We start from the raw sequence: 22,810 nt of genomic DNA on the forward strand, positions 1-22,810 counted from the left end.
TCGGGGAGTTTTATCTTAGATCCTGGAGGTAACTTCGTTACTCTGGTGTAGTACCCGATAGCACCTTAGTCTGAAATCAGGTAATTAGTGTGATTGTCTGAGAATAAAAAACATGATATAATAGGTATGCTCGAAATATGAATTCGATTCGAATTCGATGTTAGTATGAAGCACAGAGTATACTGGTTGTATACTCGATGGTATGAAGCAATAATATTTTCACAGATAATTAATTTGTTCTAACAAAACAGTTTACCTCTAAGGTGGTCGTAATTTGCGGTTTTTGAACACATTATAGAGAGTTTATTATATGTGTGTAGATAAAAACAATATGGACTTACAAAAACATATCTCATAGTAAATGGAAATTACTATGAGACATGTCTTTGTAAGTCCATAGACTTCTATGTGCAATGAATGTAACTCTTATGGACATTCATAACAGATTAAACTAACGCATTTTTATGTAATTTTCTTTTATTAACATTCATGTTAACACTTTCGTACCCGTATTTTATCTTACGTCCTGGAACATATCTGATTTTGGTAAATTTAATTTAATAAAGAATTAGTGGCCGACTTTATTTTTACACACTTCTTAACGTATCGATGGCATAAATTATGATCCTTTCGTGCACCGCCTTACACACTTAAAAAAGGGGAGCCCTAATTCTTAATGGAACTGTCCTATTAAAATTTCATAGACAAGCTTCATTTTTGTTTTGGAAATACTATATGTGAAAGTTAATAATATTTAACCCCTACCGGTGTAGAACTATTATGAACGGTGTGTTAAGCCATGGCCACAAAAGTTAATAATTGCTTATTCCATTTATTTGCACTCTGTTTACTAGCAAGGGCGAGATCATTATCTATCTAAGGACTTTTCTCATGTGCCCGACATATTGATTACTATGATTCGCCGTTGTAAGAGAAAAGAACTTGAGGCTTGATGATAATCACTAGAGTAACAAAATGTAGCGAAAGTATTGGTGTCCGCCAAAATGATAATCTGTACGTCCATTTTAGTCAGACCTTTGGCAATTCTCATAGAACCGTAATGAACGGATTATGAGAATAAGGTGATAGTGAGTTCCCGGTTGCTAAACCTAGCCTAACCTAACCTGATGGTAGAAGAATGGTTAATGAGGGAAATAGACAGCAGCGTCTTCCTGTAATGTACATTTTGGCATTACTGTCATCGCCAATGCGCTTACCAAATGTGTGGCGAACTATAACAAGCTAATGTAGCGATTAGGTCACTATATCTAAAATTTACTAACATTAATTAGCTTGTCAGATATCATATAATAATGGTTGTAATATACCAAGTTCTTATGCAACTGGTGTGCCAGCACCGCTCGTCAACCGCTACGGCGCTGCGCCGCCCGCAGTGGACACCCGGCATCCAACAACAACACAGCATCTTAGTGCCATTATTTGTGAACCAATGTGATAAGTTGATTAACATAGTTTTTTATAACTTTAGATTTATAAAAAGATCGAACTGACTAATTCAGAATGCATCTAGTACAAGTGTTGACGTTGTTTGTGTTTGCTTTTGGCTATTTTAGTTCAGGTAAGTTGTATAAGAATGACTTTTTGGTAAAAGCTACCTATAAATCATAAGATAGAACATTTGCACAGTGCTGAGACGTTACATACAGCACATGCATAAAAAGATACCAGTGTGACAGAACGACTGAGAAAAAGTCACTTTAGTTCGGGCAACTGAAGTGCGAAGCCACCTACCTATTGGGAGTACACAAGAAGCATTAAATCCGATATTATTACAGAAGACAGAGCGCAAGGGGGATTTTTCATTTCCGAAAAAACTTATTTCCGTACTTGTCAATATATCATATGGAACATACCCTTTGGTATATTTGTATATCTAGCCAGCCACATGTGATCATAAGTCAAAAGTTCTTTTATCACATGAAAATCATAAAAATAATACGAACTACTGAAACAGATTATGCAGGTATATGTGAAATATCATATCCCATCTAATATAAAATACTACCTAAAAAATTATTGATTAATTTCATTTGAAGAATATTGACTTCTCCATCTGCAGATGTTATCTTATTACACCAAGACGTAGCGCAAAATATTATTTATTGAAATTGCAGTTAAGCTTATTTAACGTTGGCTGTAATACACACCTTATTTATTTTCCATTTTAAGAAAATTTACGGTCTAATTACTAGTACAGTTATACAATAACGTTGTGTATTCAAATGTCATGAACAAACATTGCTTACTTATTTAGTTGGTGTAGGCACTGGGATAAAACAATACTGAGGCAACCTCATTGTAGTTTTTGGACTTTTTGTTAAATGTGGCGTAACAGTTTCGGGTAATCGTGCAATTTCCACTTTCAATTGACTTTACATCTTTTTCGAATCATTTTATGATTCATTGTTTAGAGAAATTACAAAAACTGTATAGTAACAATTTTTTACTATTATTACGAATTTATAGGCCATTTTCATATATTTTGTTTACTGAGTCTAAAGTATTAAAATGTTCAGCTAAATACATCACTGACGATTAAAAATGTTGTCCACTTTTGAATACGGTAGGTACCTGTTTTGTGGTAGAATGAAGGTCGAACAAAACAACTTCTGTTTTAAATAGAGCTGTCCCACTTTAAAAGTATTATTATACCGTATATTATTGTCGTACAGTGTAGACCAAAATACATATTTCTATCTTTTCGTAATTAAGATTTGTAAGCAGATACACAAACAAATCGCACCCGATTTAATTCTAAAATATTGGGACACCGTTAAATAAACAAAAAACCTATATAGGGTTTTTTTCCATCCTCCTAGATATGGGGTCAACAACACAACAAGTCACACTTAAATTCGACACTACGACGTTGGCGACAAGAAATTTTGCCCCAAGTTCAAAGTGCCATACTTGATGTACTCTGGACTGTATGAAATATAAGTGATTAATAAAATAAAAAAAACGACTTTAAAAGTTTGTTTATCCGTTTTCGCTGTTCGTTACCGTGTCCTCATCGATAACTGAAACGCACATGGAAATTCTTGTCAAAATGACTCATATGATCCCAAATACAACGTTCCTCTCATCTGCCTGCCATTTCCATCATCGGATCAGCTCTATGTTACCATAATATTGTATTTCCATTTGAATTAAATATATGTGCAAAGTTTTATAGAAATCAGTTAGCAGAAGGTGAATGAAATTCAGTAAACTGGTTCACCTGTAATTTGTCACCCTTAGAGGTGGAATATTTTCTTCAAATTTGAATGAGACCAATTCTGAGGTTTATTTATAATGTCAAGGGACGGGGCGAACAAGTCGTGTATCTGATGGTAAGCTACACGCCTGTCCATAATAGTTGCAGTGCTGTCTGAGGGGCACTGCCACTGCGCCCGTCACCCTGAGACGTAAATTGACAAGTCCCATGTGCCTGTAACTTCACCAGCACCCTTACTCTTCAAAACCGGAACACAACAATGCGACATTACCATTGCTTAACGTCAGAAATAGGTAAGGTGACAGTACTATTCTGGACGGACTCTTTCACAAGGAGCTCCACTGCTACTAAAAAGCTACTTCCTTTCCAACAAAAAAAGAATCATAGAAATCTTCACAAATTAAAATGTCGGAGTAATCGCGTAGTTTAAGTAGGTATACAAAAAAATACAGAGGAAATAAGAACCTCCTCCTTTTTTGAAGATCTCTTTATCTATATGAAATAGAATTGACTAAATTATTTGGCATTATTTATACTGCAGGCGCCACGTAGCTACGTAATGTTTGCCTACTATTCTGTCGGTTTCCCAAAAATTACACTTACACTACATTTTAAAATGAGGATGCGCAATAAAGTTGCACTTAATAGAAATTATGTAATATACAACAATTTGTAATGTGTATAAAAAATGATTTGGACAACTTTTTCAATTGTAAGTACGACGTTCAGTTTATAGAAAACATCATATATTTTTTTTTCTTTTTCTTTTATTTCTCAAATAAGTAACTTCAATTCTATCCTTGCACAGTCATTATCAGAATCATCATTATTATAATTTTAGTGGTATTGGGTAGGTTACCTACATGTTTAAAAACCCTTAAAATTATATCCTGCTTAGGCTGCTATCAGATTGACTGCAGGTTTGCAGTTAATGCGTGAAGTCGTTATCAACTTCATGCTGTCGTGGTCTCGGCTGCATGAAGTCAGTTTCGACTTAAGTCTTTATCAAATATATTTCAACGTCTGTCACTTGACGCTTCAACATTTGCCTAAGGATGTGGCGTGGATGTAAAGATAACTTAGCATTCTTTTTAGGGTTTTGATACTAACTTACAATGCGGTCAAGGTTTTATACTTTATATGCGTGCATACAATAGGAAATAGTTAGGTAATTATGTATAAAGTATGTCCAGTTAACTTATAGCCTAAGTATATCGATAGATAGATTGATAGAGGTTCAGACGCACATAATATTCCAATTATAACGTAAACACCTGTGTACATTATAATATAAAAAATAATATCGCTTTCAAATTTAGAACTATATATTCTATATGACCATAGATAGAAAATCTACGTAAAAAGTTCGTGGAATTACATCTATTTGCCGTGTTTTATTGAAATCGGTTGGCGAAAAGTGCGCGAAACCTTATTTTCTTCAAATTTAAATGGGACCAATGCTGAGGTACACGGTCAAGAGCACGTCAAGCTTTATACTTAAGACTTAAATCCAACCCTATGCCGGTTACGATAAGAACTTCATGTCCAAACTTGATGTGCTTTTGACTGTACCCTCTATCCAGCAAAAAAGAATCATAAAAATCGGTTCACAAAGATACAGTCGAATTGAGAACCTCCTCCTTTTTTTAAGTCGGTGGATAAATACGTTTTTCTTAGGAAAATATTATTGTAACTGAACTTATTACACAATTATGGTAATTTTTTAAAATTTTTATAATAGTCAATTATTAATATAATGCTTAGTTTATTTCGGATGACTAATATAATAAATTTAAAATAATTGATTTCTTAACTTTTTTGCAGATGTTTAGATGTAGAGCATTCTAATTTTCGAGATGTGGAGGTACTTTAACATCTATTAATTTGCACTTGTTATCAACCGTGTATCGATACTTCTTTACAATATTTCGAGTTAGTCTACAGCGACAAACCCAGCGGCAGCGAAGAAAACGCGGTTGAATAACTTACGCTTTATTCTGGGGTCCCAAGGCACAAGTACATAAGTCAAAACGACTTACATTAGTACATAAGTCAAAACGACTTATGTACTTGTATATGAAATAATATTTTTTTTTATCGAGGGTCTGAAACAAGCCAACAACGTTCGGTGTTTTTAGAAAGGGCGAAAGCTCCATTTTGAACAAATTTTCCAGGGAATGCTCCCACTGTTTTAAACGACTGTTTTAAAATACTTATACCAAATATATTAACATTAATTATTGGATTCAATTAAATTTAAGTTTTAAAATTGAATTTAAAACAGGTCGTAAATATTTGAAATCAGTCGTTAAAAACTAAAACTTAAAAAAAAGAACGAAAAAAATTTGTTCAAAATGGCGCTTTCGCCCTTTCTACAAAACACCGACGATATTGGCTTGTTTTGGACCCTCGATAAAAAAAATTATTTCATGTATTTATACACATTAAAGAGTGTATTTTATTATATTTTAATTTAATAATTTTTTGTTTTTTACACTTCATATAACCAATAATAGCCTCTGTAGCGCAGTAGGCAGCGCGTAATTTTTAAAAATAATAAATAATAATTAATTTTAATAATAATTTTAATTTTAATTAATTATTAATTATTTAATAATTTTAATTAATAATAAATAATTTTTCGAATATATGATTTTTTTGTTATATTGATCGATATATAATAAGAAATCATTTCCTACTTAGGTTTGTAATGTAGTTCAGTACAAAGATTTTTTTAAGAAACATCTCGTCTGTGTTGTCGAGTCTGAGTAGCGTAGTGTCTGAGTAAAGTAATGTCGAAGTAATATATTGTCGGAGTGGCGTAATGTCTGAGTAAAATCATGTCAATATAACATATTGTCGGAGTAGCGTGCTTTTGAGTTTTAAAGGAAATATCACAGAGAGAATTTGGAAAAAACATGGTCGTTTCATTTTCGCGGTTAGCATTTCAGCCACTTACATGATTTGTAACATGTTTTTAAAACGGGAAAACTTATAATACATAATATTGAATTTTGGAAGCGGAATTAGGACGGTAGAGAAAGAGTGAAAAAAGGGACAAGGCGAGGAACTATGAGATTTAAATGTTGTATAAATATATTATAGTATTAACTACAACAGCTAAATTAACAGTAATCTCAAAGCTCATGACAGACACATGTCCATCCTCACCGTTCAACAAACAACCTATTTTCCATCCACGCATAGCCGTGTGAAACTAGACAAATATGACTTTGTAGTAACATTCTCTTTTGATATGGCAAAATTGTGAAATAAATTTAACTTTTACAAAACTTAAAACTGAAATGACACAACGACTTGTTTCGTTAGATTTTTATTTCACTCAAAAAAGACTTGACAGCTCTTGACTTATTTTTAGAACAGAGATTTCAGTACTGTTCACTTTTCACTATTGTTCGATCTTTGTCTGGTGCTTAGAATATGATTTCTTCAGACAACAAAAATATATTAATATTTTTATGGCATTCCGGTACACAATGACGATATGAAATTATTTTGAATTAGGATAAAATTTTACCGCGATAAGAATAAGACTCGTTCTATGGTGCATGCAAAGTGGTTGAACTGATCACAGCACACTACAGTGGTATACGTATAGCAACACAAATTATTTGGTTTCCAACTAGGGAATTGACTCTGTATACTGTGTATCGAAATTGTCTTCGGAGGCACTACCCAAAGCATCCAAGCCAGTATCTATTTAAAAAAATTCCTTTCCTGAATTGGTCCTACCGGGAATCGAATATAGGACCTTCTCATCTAGCGCCTAGAATGTAATACCTATGGTAAGAGTGCGGTAGGAAAGTAACCTCCATTTTATACGAAAATAACGTCTTATGAAATATTCCAAGTTCCCTGACATCATTTAAAGCCTTCGGCGTGTTTGGTACCATAAACCCACCAACCAATGTTGACATACGAGATCCCTGAGCTAATCTGTAGCAATTTCCATTTTAGGACATTACCTCGGCAATAGATTGCCATGTAACCAACCGGTTAACGTTACATAACAGAATTAACTGTACTTAGATGGTTTATTTTACGGTTACAAGAATAATGGTTGTTTACAGTAAGTATACCAATTTTTGTAATATAAAACGTTTATTGTAGCATGATGCACAATACTATATTATAGCATTTAGAAACTTCTACGTCACTACGTAAATTTATTTAAAGAATGGACGACAGACGCGTTGCCTTGCGGTTATAATAATAATAATTACAAAATAATCCACAAGAAAGACACATCTTTATTTCATATACTTGTAACATTTTGGTATTTGTAAAGTAAAAAATTCTGTAGGATATTGCCTATTTCCTAGATATTTCTTACCAAAACTATTTTCCGAAGTCACTATTTCGCGATTTTGTTATTGAAACACCCGGATCGCAGCGAATCACCGACAACCAGTCATTAAGTCATAATTCGTGAAATGACCAGTGGGTCAACGATCTGCACCTCTGATGAATTATTAAAATCCTTTCACATCGCATTATAATTTTAGTTCAAGGGCAGTTGTGCAGTTGAGACCTTTAGCTTTAGTGACCTCTTTTTGCTAAACACGCATTATCGAACATCAGCGTACGGCATAATGTGTGTATAGTTTGTATCAAAAGATTATATTTTTCGAAAGTAGCCAGTCAACAGTTCGTGTAATTCCACATTTTATTTTATTTTATTTTTAACCGACAAACGAAAAAAGGATTTCTTCGATTTCGAGATGTTCTTTCGATTTATATTTTTTTCGATACGATATTTTTTGTGTTTGTTACGCGATTACTCCGACATCTGTGAACCGATTTCGACAATTCTTTTTTTTTGTTGGAAACGGGATACTTCAGTCCCATTCAATTTGAAGGAAATATTCCACGTTTAACTACTTTTCTGCCCGCTGTGTCATGCCATACGCATAACTAACGTAATCGACATTTCATTTAGCGAAATCGAGCAATTAACACAATCTGGAATCAGCGAAACAAGATCTATATCCGCTATAAGCTATTTTTTATATCTTATTTAATTTCAGTTTTATTGAAAAAAAGTTTTGGTGCCAATATCTCGAAAGTTACTACAATTCAGATATGTTAGCTTTGATAAGGAGGCAGTTTTGCTACACAAACAACAAGCTATGTTAATATAGCATTTTTAATCGACTTCAAAAAGAGAAAGTTTTCAATTCGACTGTAGTTTTTGTTGTACATATGGTTTTTGTTGGAAAGAGGGTACCTCAGTATTGGTCAAATTTAAATTTGAATAAAATATTCCACCTCTAAGGGTGGCAAACTAGAAGATGAATCAGGTTTCGCGCACTTTCCTGTAACCGATTTCAATAAAACTTGGCAAATAGATGTAATTCCACGAACTTTTGAGGTCGATTTTTATAGTACTCTGTAATGAAATTATTCCTAACAGTGTTGAACATAATTCATTCTTAGTACATGTCATACTATAGGATTGATCTCTCATTAATATTTCAGAAGAAAACGCTAACGTTTGAGTACGAATTCCCCGAAAACTTTCACGTGAAAACAGGGCCATGACAGGCCATCTTAGTAATCGGTTTTCGCTCCTAATTAAGCATTCAAATAAGTTTAAGGTTTCTTGTTTTAATCGTTCAAGGTTGTCTAGCGAAAATTGCATGAGTAATAATAGAAGTTAACAGCAAAAAATGTATTCAAAGTACTTAGTAGAGGCAACCACAAAGTAAATTTGACTAACTAAAAATTCTGAACATTTGGTACAAATCAAAAGTGAATCTTAAGGTTAAATGACTTAAAAGGTTTGAACGTTCAACATTATTTTGATTTGACGCAGACTATTACGTAAACAATAAGCAATAAATTATTTATTTGGATTAGCCCAAGGTTGTAAAATGTAATGTGTTTTAAAGATATTTCAATTTTATGTAAAATTATTACTCAAGAGTGTTTCGATCAGTTTCTTGCAAGATATTAGTTGGTGGATGATTGACTAAGACGTTTACTTTGATCTTTTAAAAATATGTTAATAATTCACGCATTCAGAAATTAACATACATACTCACATATCTACTACTCTCCCATAGCATTCGTCTACCCCTGGGGTAGGCAAATGATATAGACCCCCACTTGGTACGCTCCTGACAAACCTCCTTCACCTCCTCCACTCCCATCAGACTTCATTCGTGCTCGTTTATTCTGGGTTCTTTTAACCCAGCCTTTTTAATGACGTCCCTAACCTGATAGAGATATGTACGCCGAGGTTTAAAGTGCCGTCAATCTCCACCAACATTCATTCTTTCTACATGACCAAACCATCGAAGCATCCCCTTTTCTATCCGTCTCCACATCATCTTTCATATCATAACGTTCTCATTTATTACACTGTTCGTCATTTGAATAAGAAAAAGGTAGATATTACACAAATTTATTTAAATAAAGATCACTGATTCGGACAAGGCCATTCGAGTATTTATGCATCAGCGTGAACAATAGGTTTTGGCGAATTTCATAATAATGTAGTTTCATCGACGTTTCTTGTTCATAGCCATCTCGTAATACAAGTATATAATTATAGCATATGATGCGTCAATGCTATTCATCAAGCAGACGCATTTTTGAAACACATTGCCAGTATGTACATAGTGCTTACTAAAAAAAGCACAGTTTATCACACACGGTATGTAGTATAAGTACGAAAACGAATCGAAATTATATCAGGGAGCTCTACGACAACCAGAACTAATTAGGACGTTCATTTCTCAAATCAACTGGGGATTGACTTCAGTACCTCATATATATTCACTGGGATATTATGGGATAACCTCTTTGTGAAAGGGTTCGTCCAGGGAAGTACTGCCACCTTACCTGTGCGTGAGCCTTTACAATATTTAGGTACTTTGAATTATTTCTTATTATCATCAATGAATTTTTTGTCACGATTGACCGCCCCTAAAATCTGGCTTACCTATGCCCGGGTCTACTGGGCCTTAGGGCAAATTCGCCACTGACTATCAGGCGCACGACTTATTTATCTCGTCATTTGATATTAAAAAAAAAATTATTGAAAGTATCGCCAATAATAAGCTATAAATTTTTTAACTTCTTTAGAGTACCTAAATAGGGTGTTTATTCTACTTCTTTTTGTTTATATGACAGTCGGTGACGGCATCGAATTGACTACACACATAATCTGTAGCATGGCGAACATGTAGGTTTTGGTGTGTACATTTATTCCAATGATTAGCTCTTTTACACATATAGACCTAGCTTCTGGAAGTCACTATTATGAGTATTTTTACTCATGGTTCTTCTCAACAGATTTAACCCGGCGGAATAAAATTAACAGTACTGAATAATTTCTATTTTAAGTAAATTCCGCTTAAATCTTTCATTGCATCATAAACTGTATGCCATATTTAGAGGGGGCGGAGTTAGTATATTTCGTTCTCGTTTTCAACAGCTGTAGTAAAAATGAGACTTATGATATCAAGCGACGCGGGTCTAACAAGTCGTGAGCCTGGTGGTACGCGACAAACTTATCCTTGACAGATGTAGTGCCACTCAGAGTTTTAAACGTAAAGTTCCGAGGAGTGTTGGTACTGCGCCCGTCACCCAGAGACAAATTGAAAGTCTTACGTGCCTGTAATTTCACCAGCACTCTTTACCCTTCAAAACCGAAAGTAATTATCACATTACCTACTGCTGACGGCTACTTATACTACTGATACAAATAAGGTACTTCCAGGAACAACTCTTTCACAAGGAGCTCTACTACTACTAATTAGAATGTTGTGCCCATCTGTTGAGATGTTGAGAGCTGTTTGTTGCGAGTCATCGTTAAACAAAATTAAGTTACAGGTAAATTTCATAAGTTCACTTGTAGGTAGAAAAGGCATAAGGGCAGTCTAGGTTTGTTTCAGTCTCGCAATCCTATTCAAGAACTGTATTTGGCAACACTTACAATTACTTCTCGACGATTAAATCTTTTTTATTTAATTTAATGTAGTTATTTAGTCGACACTTATTATTTCTGGAAGTGTTTAAATGGATATATTTAATTAGCATAATCCTGTAGATATAAAAAAGATGTAGGTACCTTAAAAGTGTGTGATTCATCTCTTACTTTGCCACCCATATATGTGGGATTATTTTACTGTACTGAGATACCCCCTTTTCACCAAAAAAAGAATCATCGAAATCCAATTACAAATGTCGGGGTAGGTAATCGCGTAACATACACACAAAAAATTCAGTCGAATTGAGAACCTCCTCCTTTTTTTGAAATCGGTTAAAAATGAATTAATATTTAAACTACAAACACATTCTCGATTTCTCAATTAAATGTGAAGCACCAATGGTAAAGACTCAGGGCTCATTGAAATCGAGCGCCACAGTCAGTTATGGCTAGGGCTTATGCTGAATGAAGTCCCTTTGCGTGCGCCACAACGGCCACAACAGCACAAACGACAGTACAAAAGTTATATTTTGTTGTTTGCTTTTTGTCAGTTTTGTTTATTATTTTTATTTTGTTTTGCTTGTCTGTTATCATCAATAATTTTGTGTGTAGGTGTGTGTGTGTGTGCGTGCGTGCGTGTGTGTGTGTGTGTGTGTGTGTGTGTGCGTGTGTCCGTGTCCGTCCGTGAGTGCGTGCGTGCGTGCGTGCGTGTGTGTGTTTGTTGTGCAACAAATGTCTATTCTATTTTTCTCTAAATTGTGAAATGGGTTACGTAGCTTATAATAAATTCTAAGTTACGATGTCTTTCTATGAATGCAAACGCAACACTAAGCATGTCACGGAATAGGCACTACCTAAGTGGAAAATTATTTTATTTTATCCAGTCACATAGTTGCAAGGCTTATTGCCCCGGTCGCTTGTTGCACTTCGCATAACATATTTCTTAATTTATACCTACTTATGATAAAAACCACATACTCGTACGTTGAATTCAATATTGCCGCTCCATGGAATGCAGGTCATTCGGAATCACCAATAGAAACTATTATAAAAATAAATTGTAATATAGGTTTTTTCCAGTGTCCGTCTCAATCATTCTGAAAACAACACTGAACCTTCACCTCAAATCTGTTGACCTCCAGTTCATTTTATCTAATTTAAGTGCAATTTAAGAAGCCAACCGAGTAAATTTATTGCAAAACTAGGTCTGTTTTCAATTTAACAAAATTTTAAGGAGTTTAGTCAAAATTTTATTACGCTACAATTTTGGTTAAGTCTACAGAATCGTGAAGTATAATCAAACTTTTCTAACAAGTTAAACTTTTTTTTACAATATCAAGTTGTAAGCTACACGCCAGTCCATAACAGTTGCAGTGCCACTCAGAGCTTTAAATTGCAAAGACCTGCAGTGCACTGCCACTGCGCCCTTCACCCTGAGACAAGTTGACAAGTCCCATGTGCCTGTAATTTCACCAGCACCCGTACCCTGGTTAACCGGAACACAGTAACCCTGACATTGCTGCTTGGAGGCAGAAATGGGTAAGGTGGCAGTACTACCCTGGACGAACTCTTTCACAAGGAGGTCTACTGCTACTAACCAGGCTACTAACTAACCAAATATATATTGTATATCCAATTGTGGTCAATTTGTACACGTTGCTCAGAAAATGATCTAAATGTATTCAATTTCAATAATTTCAAGGTGCAATGTTAAGTGCACCTTCAAATCTGGACTGTCATTGGACTCATTTTTAGCGAATATGAAGAAAAAGAAAGAAAACCGTTCAAATAATTTTGGCGTGTACTGTACGTAAGTTTCTAAAATTAAGTTATTTTTAGTACCTAGTGTGGTTATTACAGTCTTTTTTTAAATCAAAGCTGAGACATAGAACGTAGGCATTACACATACACAATATGGTAGTCACAAACTTCAGCATCTCGGCTTGTGGCGATCATGTTTTACCACACTTGCTTAAGCTGTCTGATCGGGCTCGGGTTGAGACCATCTCGGGAAATTCGCAAAAAGCAAATTCGTTGGCAATGCAAAACATGCAGATGCGAAACACAAAACGCCTTTGTCGCTCTTATTATGAGCTTACAGTTTTTTTCTCACCAGTTCATTGTATGTTCTAAGAACCGGTTTCATGCAATTTCGTGGCGATATGTTTGGTAACTATCTATTATGTATTCTATATATACATCAGAACGTAGACTCCCTATTCGTAATATTCGAATGTATGTATAATATATGATATAGATATATAAATGTATATATGACAAGACAATAGATAAAGAACAGCTCCTGCTATTATATCTACAGCAGATAAGTGTAAATTTAATTCAGCGTCAATGTTACTCTGTGGACCAGAACAGGCGGCCTCCGAAACGTGGAGGAGGGCGGGGCTTGCAATCAGGCAGTGACGGCGTGTTATCGGTAATCTTAGGGTGGCAGGGGCATGGCGGTTCCGGAGGGTCCTTCAAGCACCCGACCGTGTGAATTCGCCCACGAGTAAAGTACCCAAAACCGGGATATGGCAAGCACAACTTTTCCTCAGCGCATTCTTTCCACACCGCCATCGTTTTCCGGCAAAACCATGGCTGGTATGAGCTGGAACTTTTGTCAACACAGTGAGCGAACTGCTTGAACTCCTGATAGCATACAGATTTTACTCTTTGGAAAAATTCCATGGTGCACCTGGTTACTTGCTTGCCAAGATCAACGCAGGGACGTGGGTCGTTGTTTTCGAACCGACACAGCATGAACTCGTTGTTGATGCTTTCGCATAGCTTGCCTAACCATGGCCCCGCCGACATCAGTGTCGCTTGGGAAAGATTCACCTCCTCCACCTCCAACTCATCGTCCATCGGCAAATCCACTTCTTCAGTCAATACCATTTTGTTTACTATCGCTACAATATCAAAGTAAGACAAATACTAATGTAAAATAATAATGAAAAGTTAAGTCGTTAACATTCACCTTAAAAATTCAATATTGCCAATATTGGTATAATTTTTCTCAGTTGACACCTCAGCTTGACATGTACTTAAAATATTGACATTAATCATAAGAGGATAGAAAAATTTAAGGGACATTTATTGGACATAAAACCAAAAAGTACAATACATAATGACCTCCATGAGATGCGACTTCCTTTTTTTGTATATACGTGGGCGCACTATTAGAGGATGGAATAAAAGGCGCACAATAAGTTTCCGGAATGAATAAGAAAAATACTATAAATGGTCAGAAATGAATTTATTGTTTCTCAAAATATACTCCGTTAGCGTTAATGCACTTTTTCATACGAATGAACCAATTTTGGAAAGATTTATGCCACTCCTCCGTGACAATCTCTGAAACATATTTTTATTATTTTTCATACTCTTCGACAGTCTCTTCAGTTGATGAAAATCGTTGACCGCGTAACTGATTCTTAATTTTTGAAATGAAATAACAGTCACCAGCTGCCAGGTCGGGATGGATGGCTCATAAGGTCAACGTTATTCACCTTTTTGTTGTTGAGGTTGTTAGTATTTTACAAATAACGCTGTACAAGTACTACACGATTCGTGTAACACGAATGACGGTTAAAAGCTGTAGGTATAGCATTAATAATACCCGAATTGCTATGTTCACAGTGAGCGCGCAGGCGGTTGTGTGTCCAGCAGTTCGGACAACGAGTGGCTGGCTAGACCTGTTCCCTCTGCCGTGTCGCAAGCATGCCGAATGCCGAGTGATGGGCACGCAGCACCTATGTTGCAAGGGTTTCTGCACTAAGGGAGTGAAATCCGCCTCTTCAGCGACCATAAGGTTAGGAAGGGTATTTTATTAATTACAATCAAATATTGAAATTTCACGGGCGAATCAAAGTAAACTGATCAAGATAGCCACCCAAATAATCCATGATATAAAAACTTATTCTACATTATATTTAAGTTTCGAACGTTTTCAGTTAAACAAGTATTATAAGATCATTGGTTATAACTATAACATGATTACAACTACGGACACTGCATAGACTCTATTACACATTCATATTAAGCTAAGTTGGTGGCTCTACCTATATAATAAGTCAACGTTTTATGTAAAAAGTAGTGTATTGAGATTTATATTTATTTAGTCCTTTTGCATTAAGGCATTTTGACACCGCTATTTAAGCCTAAGCTTCCATTTATTATATATTCCCGCTATTTACGCACGCGGTCGCTGGAATCTCTAGCATTCGCGGAAACGCTCGAGCATTCGCGAGCTTCCACACGACTACGTCTTGAGGCTGTAGTATTTCGTCTACGTTTGACGTAACACTACGCCTGCCTTCGCGCATCTTCCCGCGTATTCGGCAGCTGCGGAAATGCCTGCGAATGCGCGAGAATTCGCCGGAAGACGCGCGCCTTTTTCTGGACCGTATCTAGTTTGTACAGGGTCAAGAGCACGTCAAGCTTGATGCTTAACACTTAAATCAAGCTCTATGCCGCTTACGACAAGAACGGTCCAAAGTACAAAGTGTCAAGCTTGATGTATTCTTGACTGTATTGACATAATGTTCCTTTTTGCTATGTGCAATTCCGTTACAAGAATTCGCTTCCATCCCGTTTCGCTGCAATGTACTTAAATTGAGCCTGGCATTACATCTGCCTAAAATTCAGCAACATTTACGGTGCTGTGATTTCTTCTAATAAAAAATATAGAACGATAGTCACGATTCAAAAGTAATTTTTCAGCCTATAAATTACAAACATTGACATTTTTGAGGAAATCGCACCTTTTGCCATAAAGCCATATGAGATCATACTACAAAATTGTTTTTAATACGTGATGTCATAAAACTAAGACGAACTACTTTGACTAATTGACTCTCCTGTTTTTCCCTTTTCCTCTTTTGATACCTTTATTAGAAAATAAATTAAAATAGGTATAATATACTATCCTGTTTTTTAAACATAAAAAAGTTAAGGACTAATTTCGTTCGTATAAGATGTCATGAAAAGAGGTGCTTGGCCTAAAGGTCTACTAAGGTGGGATTTTTAAGAACGTATTTTATGTAGTGATTGACAACAAAGCAATGAATATCAAAAAACATAACGTCAAAAGGAATACATCTATAGGTAATAAAAACTTTAAAAAGTATCAGAAAGTATGTGCTCGCGCACAGTAGTGTGATATATTAGAAGTTGTAAAACATATAGAACGTGTTTAAAACAAAAGTAATTTTAAATTGAAACTCCAACACACCTATTTCATAAACAATACGAGCGTGAAATGTGGTTGGGAAATTTATTAATTATTGGCACTGGCGAATTGTCCATGTAACACTATTCTCGTTAGCTTACTCGCGTTACTTTCCAGCTTCGAACTAGGTATTGAACAGAAATCGTCTTGTATTGCACCATTTGCTGCGTAGGTGCCTTCTGTTTTGGCTTACCATCTTCAATTATCTACCCTTGAGCAATGATACTATGCCCAGGTGAAATTTCATGGGGTAGCGTTCCCTACCTATGACCCCGAACAATTTTCGCTAAGGACCAACATCTAATTAGCGAAAAAATGTTCATACTGTAGACGACCGAAGGGAACGGCTAAGGCGAGTGGACTAAATTCAGTGGTTTTCCACGAAAAATAAAATTATTTAAATTTATTTATTCTAATAGGTACTTGAGCATCCATCTTGATATATTTTTTTTATTGTCCGTCCTGGACACATACTGTCGTAGGTACAAATTTTCCGGTTAGCAGATTATGGAACTCACGGTTCTATTATGGTAATCGTGTAAAATCACCATACGAAACTTTCAATGACCTTTTTTTAAAGTCTGCATCTTACCCAGTCGTCTACAAACTGTTTAACAATATACAAACTATACGCGCACATTTTCAACCAGTAACATTATAGCAAAAGCATTCAGACTGCAGGTACCATTAGTAGGTATCTACTTACTTAGGTACTATTTCTTGGCTGTTATTTCGTGTTTAAGTGGCAACAGTTCTGTTAACTGCGCAAAATTATTATTAAGTCATGAATTCGTAAAACTGCACTTCAATGCAACTTTTCCTATGTAGAATTCGTTTGTTGATCAAAAGACATTATGAGACCAGCTTAGTTACTTAATAACCTGTAACCAGAGCAGTAAGACTACTTTCAAGCTTCACTGCCTCCATATTCTGCTCGTAATCTGCATTAGGTGCTCGATTCAACCAACCGTTTAACGTAAATGCTGGTTAACGTTATTTTAATGCATAAGAGAGTTCGTGAATTGAAATTAGTTTGTTAAATCCGTGAAACGGTCTCTCATAAATATCTATATAGTTTTTATAATAGTATTAGATTTTGATGACTGCTGTTTCACAGAATTTTAAGCTGTGTTCCATTCAATAAAGTTCAATGTTCTACATTTATAGTAACATTACGACAAATGTCTGAAGTTAATTCTATATATTAAATAAATACTTAAATACATCCAAAAGTGTAAATAACCAAAATTTAGCAAGAATTAATAAAACAATACAATAAATAATGATTTGCGGCTAATGATAAAACGCAGTAGGCACTTAGTCACAGTTGAGTGCAATAACTAGGCGATTGGTCTGTACCCTTGAATTTGGTTCGACAATTACCGTAGACCGTACGTTTACACGTTTTGATTGTTGAGGTCAGACTTAACAATTACCTGCATCATTCCATAAAGAATAATAAAATAAATCATACAATAGTAGTTAATTCGAATAGGGTCAGGTGGGATAAGAGGAACACCGTGGGAAGAGAGACTTGAAGCCTTAACTCATAATTTAAAGCGTTTAGCACTATGATTTCTCAGTTGATAAAACAGACAAACAAATTAGTTTAAACGATTTTAAAGAGATGTCGCTAGGATACTCCAAAATCCAAAAGGCAGGAAAAATTTATTTGACAGATGTGATCTCTTGAGAACATTAGGTAGTTTAGATTCGCTCTGGAACTTTTGGAGGGAAAAGTGTCGTTTTTATTTTGACTTTCAATTATTTTGTGAAATCTAGTTTAAAGTGGAATAGGATAGTGCTACTGTGCCTTAATCGAAGATTAAAACGCGAAATTATACGAAACTCCAACTAAAATACCCGTATCGGCCCGTTCTAAGGAATCCCGAGTCAATCCAAGCACGCCGCCTCAAATTGCCTATCCTCTTTGTAGCGGCCATATTTACAAAAAAACTTATTTTTATGTGTTCGGCTGAAGGACTTTGTTTCCATGGCCAGCAATAAATTTCAAAAAAGAATTAGGTAGTTTAATTAAAGTTATATTAGCTTTACAAGAAATACGATGACTTCTCACTACATCTTTTGGAGGAAGAGAACCGTTAGCACAATTTGCACATTTTCGGCAAATATATCGTACTAAGTATTGAATTAAGCGTAATGATTGTTATTAAAACGTGCCAAGCTTATAAGCAAAAGCAAGATTAGTGTAAGTACTTGAAAATTCTTATAAAACTTTATCAGTTCTTAAATAGAGTTCAATTAAAACATATGACTCAAAATAAAGTATGTTCCTTACTCCACGACTAGGTATGTTTAACACAGCATAAGAAGAGAAAGAATCGGGTCTAAAAGTTAATGCATAATGAAATTCGACTGATGGCGAAATGTTTATATAACACGATTCTTATCCGCTTGCCTCAGATATTTGTTAAACTAGCCATAAAATAACTAAAATTATACTAATCAGCAACATTTTTATATTATTTTATTCATCTAGCGTGCAACTATAGTGTAACGTTTACAAGTTCATATCAATTTCAACAATACCAATTTTATCTGGCAATGTTACCATCCCTGCAGCGGTTTTCTAAAGTCACAGAAAATGCTCTATATTAGCACGACTTTTTCACTGCATTGTTGAAACGTCCATATTATCTCGTCTATTCCCGCTTTTACGCGCCCAAAATTAAGGTATTACAAGTCGTGAAGTGCCGAGTTACGCTAATAGAGAAATTAGCAACGCACAGTGTACAAAAGAGCGAAAGGTTTATAATAGAGTTGCAACGAACATTCGGTTACAATACAATTCAGTATTCGGCTTATTCGGCCGAATACCGAATATTGAATCACTGTTTGATCGAATACCGAATACCTAAAAACACGAAGGAGAAATAAGAAAAAGCACGGTGATAATTTTATAATGTGAGTAACTGTTATTAATGCCGAATACACGTTGTAAGTTAGCGAAAGATCTATTTTTCGCTTCTTTATCTAAAAAAATCAATGGACATCTAAATTATTTTTCAACGACATCAAACATATCAAATGAAAAACTATCAGCTTCATTCATGACTAAATAAAACAAAATCAACCAAATACTTATTATTTACAAACTAAAATAAAATATAGTTTTTGAAAGTTAATCAAACTAAAGTGAAATAAACAATTAGTTTCTTAATAAGTCATAAATTTAAACTATGAGCTTGAAAAGTTTATCTTAACTGAAGTTAGTAAATACGTAAATAATATATATACGTAATATTTTCGTGCCAATTTTTGTACAAAATTGTTTTAATAGCTGGTCAAATATTTTAGCCAAATATTCTGCTATTCGGCCACGCGTCTAGTCGAATATTATAACATGCCGAATGTATATTATTCGTTGTAACACTAGTTTACAGTCGTGTCTCGGTTGGTCGCAATCAAAATTGCAAGTGAAGAACGTGTCACCGCGAAAGTTTTTAAATTTAGATTACAATATTTTTTTCATACATTTGTTTGGTGACACGCATTATGTAAATCTTATTTAAATGTAAATTTTATTTCTAGATAAAAAAAAAATATTGAATACATATATTTGTTTCGATATTACAAGTTTATTGTAATGTAAAATGTTGTCTATTTCACGATTTGAGAACCTCCTACAAAATAGGTTTTCAAATCCTTTTGCTATTGGACTACATTCATCAAAATAAAAAAAATTTATCGATTCTCACTGGTATAAGATGCTAAATGTAAAAATCTTTTACTTTAGAATATGACTGTCCACTAAAACGAAGCGTTTAATTCATGTCAGAATTTAAACAAAAAATACGCAATCGTCACTTTGCTTATTTGCGTTTGCTCCGCTATGGCTCCACCGTATTATTTAGCCAATCAAAACAATACAGAGGCCTTCTTTCATGTAACCCCAAACATTGCAGTAACCACAAGACTATAATCATAAATTCGTGGCTTATTAATACAAGAAGCGCCTAACGTCCATATTAATTACGCACTTCTTAACCAAGCCACAGAAATATTATGCTACTAATTTATAGAAATATGCACATAACACGTAAGAAAACGTATTAAACATTTCATAAAATTAGGTGATTGCATTCACAAGTACTTGAATATAAGCGACGGCTTAATGATCATAAGTAACGTTGACGTAACCTCTCTCTAACTTGCGTAAACCACATGATGTCTAATTTAATAAATATAAACCTACAATAGATTTATTAAACCTTTTTCTTAAAGTGAGTGGCCAGAGTTTACAAGGAGAGCGGGTGAAGGTCGTCAAGTTGCATAGCTTTCAATAATTTAATCATAATTAAATACTGCATTGAAAAATCAGGAACGCATTTAACATTTGGTCAAATAATTGACATAGTAGGTATGCAATTTATTTTTTGTCTATTTATTCATAACTTAAAAGTTTGAAAATTATAGGTAAAATAATAAAAATACTGCCGTGTTTACAATATTAACAGTCAGTGTGTTTGAAATACATGTAGATTTACTGTTCTTCTCGTAAGCATGGCAGAATAAAGGTAGGTACTTACCTAATTATTATGGTATGGTGTACCGGCTCTGCGAGTCTATTTTCATTCTCCGTATGACATCCGTCCGTAACAGTTACTGTCAAATAATTATACTCGACCTAATCAAAAGAAAATGTTAGTTATGAAGTTTCATTCGCATCATGCGTCTTTCATTTGGTCAAGTATTACTTATTTAACAGTGATTGTTTCGGACGAATGTCGGGCGGAGGAGAGTAGACCCCCGGATGCCCGCAACTCGACGGCGAGGCGCCTGTTTTGCGTGTTATAGGTACTTAAATTCAAATTCAAATTCAAAATAATCTTTATTTCATAGGTAAGGATTATTACACTTGAAACCGTCACAATATTAAACTCTACCGCTCATTCGTAAGTATCGTAAGGCAGATTCCCCTGAGAAGAATGAACAAGAAACTCTAGCGGTAGCTCTTTGTAAATAACAGTTGTACACATTCAACATTTACAATATTTCTTTTTTTCTTTTGAAACATCAGAGATCGAGACTACCTCCATGAGCCAAACGGGTTACTACCACGGATTTTAGTCATTCAAGTACGCATATTGCATATATTGCCCTTTAAATGAATTTGTGACTTTGTGAAGACGACTATCAAGAACAGGAAGTTTATTTTTAGTCTTCGTCTTAATGTTATGTCTGTCACTATTTTTCATAAAGAAATTAATTACTATTCCTTTTAACGTAAATTACATTTTCATAAATGTACTGTGAGGCTAGTGTAAGAATGTTAATTTCCTTAAACTTAAATTTGATTGAATTGATATTAAATTGAAAATTTGTGTGAAGTTATTAATACAACATAAAAAATAGGAAATACAAATTGAGTCTGTGTCAATTTGGCTGGTTTCGTCTCGAGGACATTGCTTATGTAGAAAGTTATCTACATGCATTCACGGGTTTTTCCACGTGTCTGTTTTCGAAGTATGTAGGTGCCAATTTTTGTTTACTGTATAATATTTACCATCACTCCAAAACCGAATTTTGGTAGGTAGGTACAGACAACGGCACGTCTATATTACTTAAATTCTATTCAACTTAGGTCTGTCTGTTAAGGTACCTACCAATATATCTTAATATACCAAGTTGTAATTTGTGACTACACCTGCACAAACTAAAACTTGGTATAGTAGTATACTTTGCATTTCTTTCTAGAAATTCGAAAAATCTTTGAACATTTGATGAAAATCAATCGCAAATTAATTTAAGATGCACAAGAAAAGAATTGAATCTTCTGTCACAATTTGTTTCAAATGTACCGATTTTAAGAATCTCCAATACATTGCAGTTGTTGCACATTAGATAACAAAAATAGTTATTATGCTTTGCTTTTTATGCACAAACTCGATATACTTATTACGTTCGCGAGTGGTCTGGTTTCTACATTTAAGCGTGACATAATATTAATTTACTTGCAATCAATTTAAATGTTTATTGTATTATTGACTAGCAAACATGAGTTTAACAGCTTGTCTGATGATTTATTTCCCCATAATTTGCATGAGCATGCGTTGTTTTTACTCCTATCCTATCAGGCGAAAGCGAAAAGGTGTTTTGCTGTAATTAAATAATATATATTTTTTAATATAATATGACGGGACGAACAGGTCGGGCGCCTGATAGAAAGCTACACGCCTGTCCATAACAGTTGCAGTTTTGCAGTGCCACTCAGAGCTTTAAGTTGCAAAGACCTAAGGGGCACTGCCACTGCGCCTATCACACACACACACACACACACACACACACACACACACACACACTCTCTCTCTCTCTCTCACACACACACACACACACACACACACACACACACACACACACACAC

General features: G+C 34.7%; 2 protein-coding genes across 3 annotated transcripts in view; one reads left to right on the plus strand and one right to left on the minus strand.

Annotated features, from left to right (window-relative positions):
- The first annotated feature begins 1,384 nt into the window (after positions 1 to 1,384).
- The window catches only part of LOC113226287 (mucin-5AC-like), a 29,158-nt gene continuing 7,732 nt past the window's right edge, over positions 1,385 to 22,810 (plus strand). The window contains exons 1-2 of one of the 2 annotated variants that reach the window (XM_026458858.1): positions 1,385 to 1,579; positions 14,835 to 15,006. In XM_026458858.1, the coding sequence (XP_026314643.1) occupies positions 1,522 to 1,579; positions 14,835 to 15,006 (230 nt within the window). In that variant the 5' untranslated portion in view covers positions 1,385 to 1,521. The remainder of the gene's footprint in view (positions 1,580 to 14,834; positions 15,007 to 22,810) is intronic. The other variant, XM_026458857.1, reaches the window with a different exon arrangement.
- On the minus strand, positions 12,788 to 14,090 carry LOC113226288 (NADH dehydrogenase [ubiquinone] 1 alpha subcomplex subunit 8). Its single transcript, XM_026458859.1, has one exon. It carries the CDS (start codon positions 14,088 to 14,090, stop codon positions 13,548 to 13,550), a length of 543 nt encoding a protein of 180 aa, XP_026314644.1. The 3' UTR covers positions 12,788 to 13,547.

The sequence above is a fragment of the Hyposmocoma kahamanoa genome, unplaced genomic scaffold, assembly GCF_003589595.1.
Source record: "Hyposmocoma kahamanoa isolate Upper Pololo Valley unplaced genomic scaffold, ASM358959v1 187, whole genome shotgun sequence".
NCBI lineage: Eukaryota > Metazoa > Arthropoda > Insecta > Lepidoptera > Cosmopterigidae > Hyposmocoma > Hyposmocoma kahamanoa.

Excerpts from the sequence above, each read along its gene's own strand:
- LOC113226288 (XM_026458859.1), bottom strand. The coding sequence starts at position 14,090 with ATGGTATTGACTGAAGAAGTGGATTTGCCGATGGACGATGAGTTGGAG.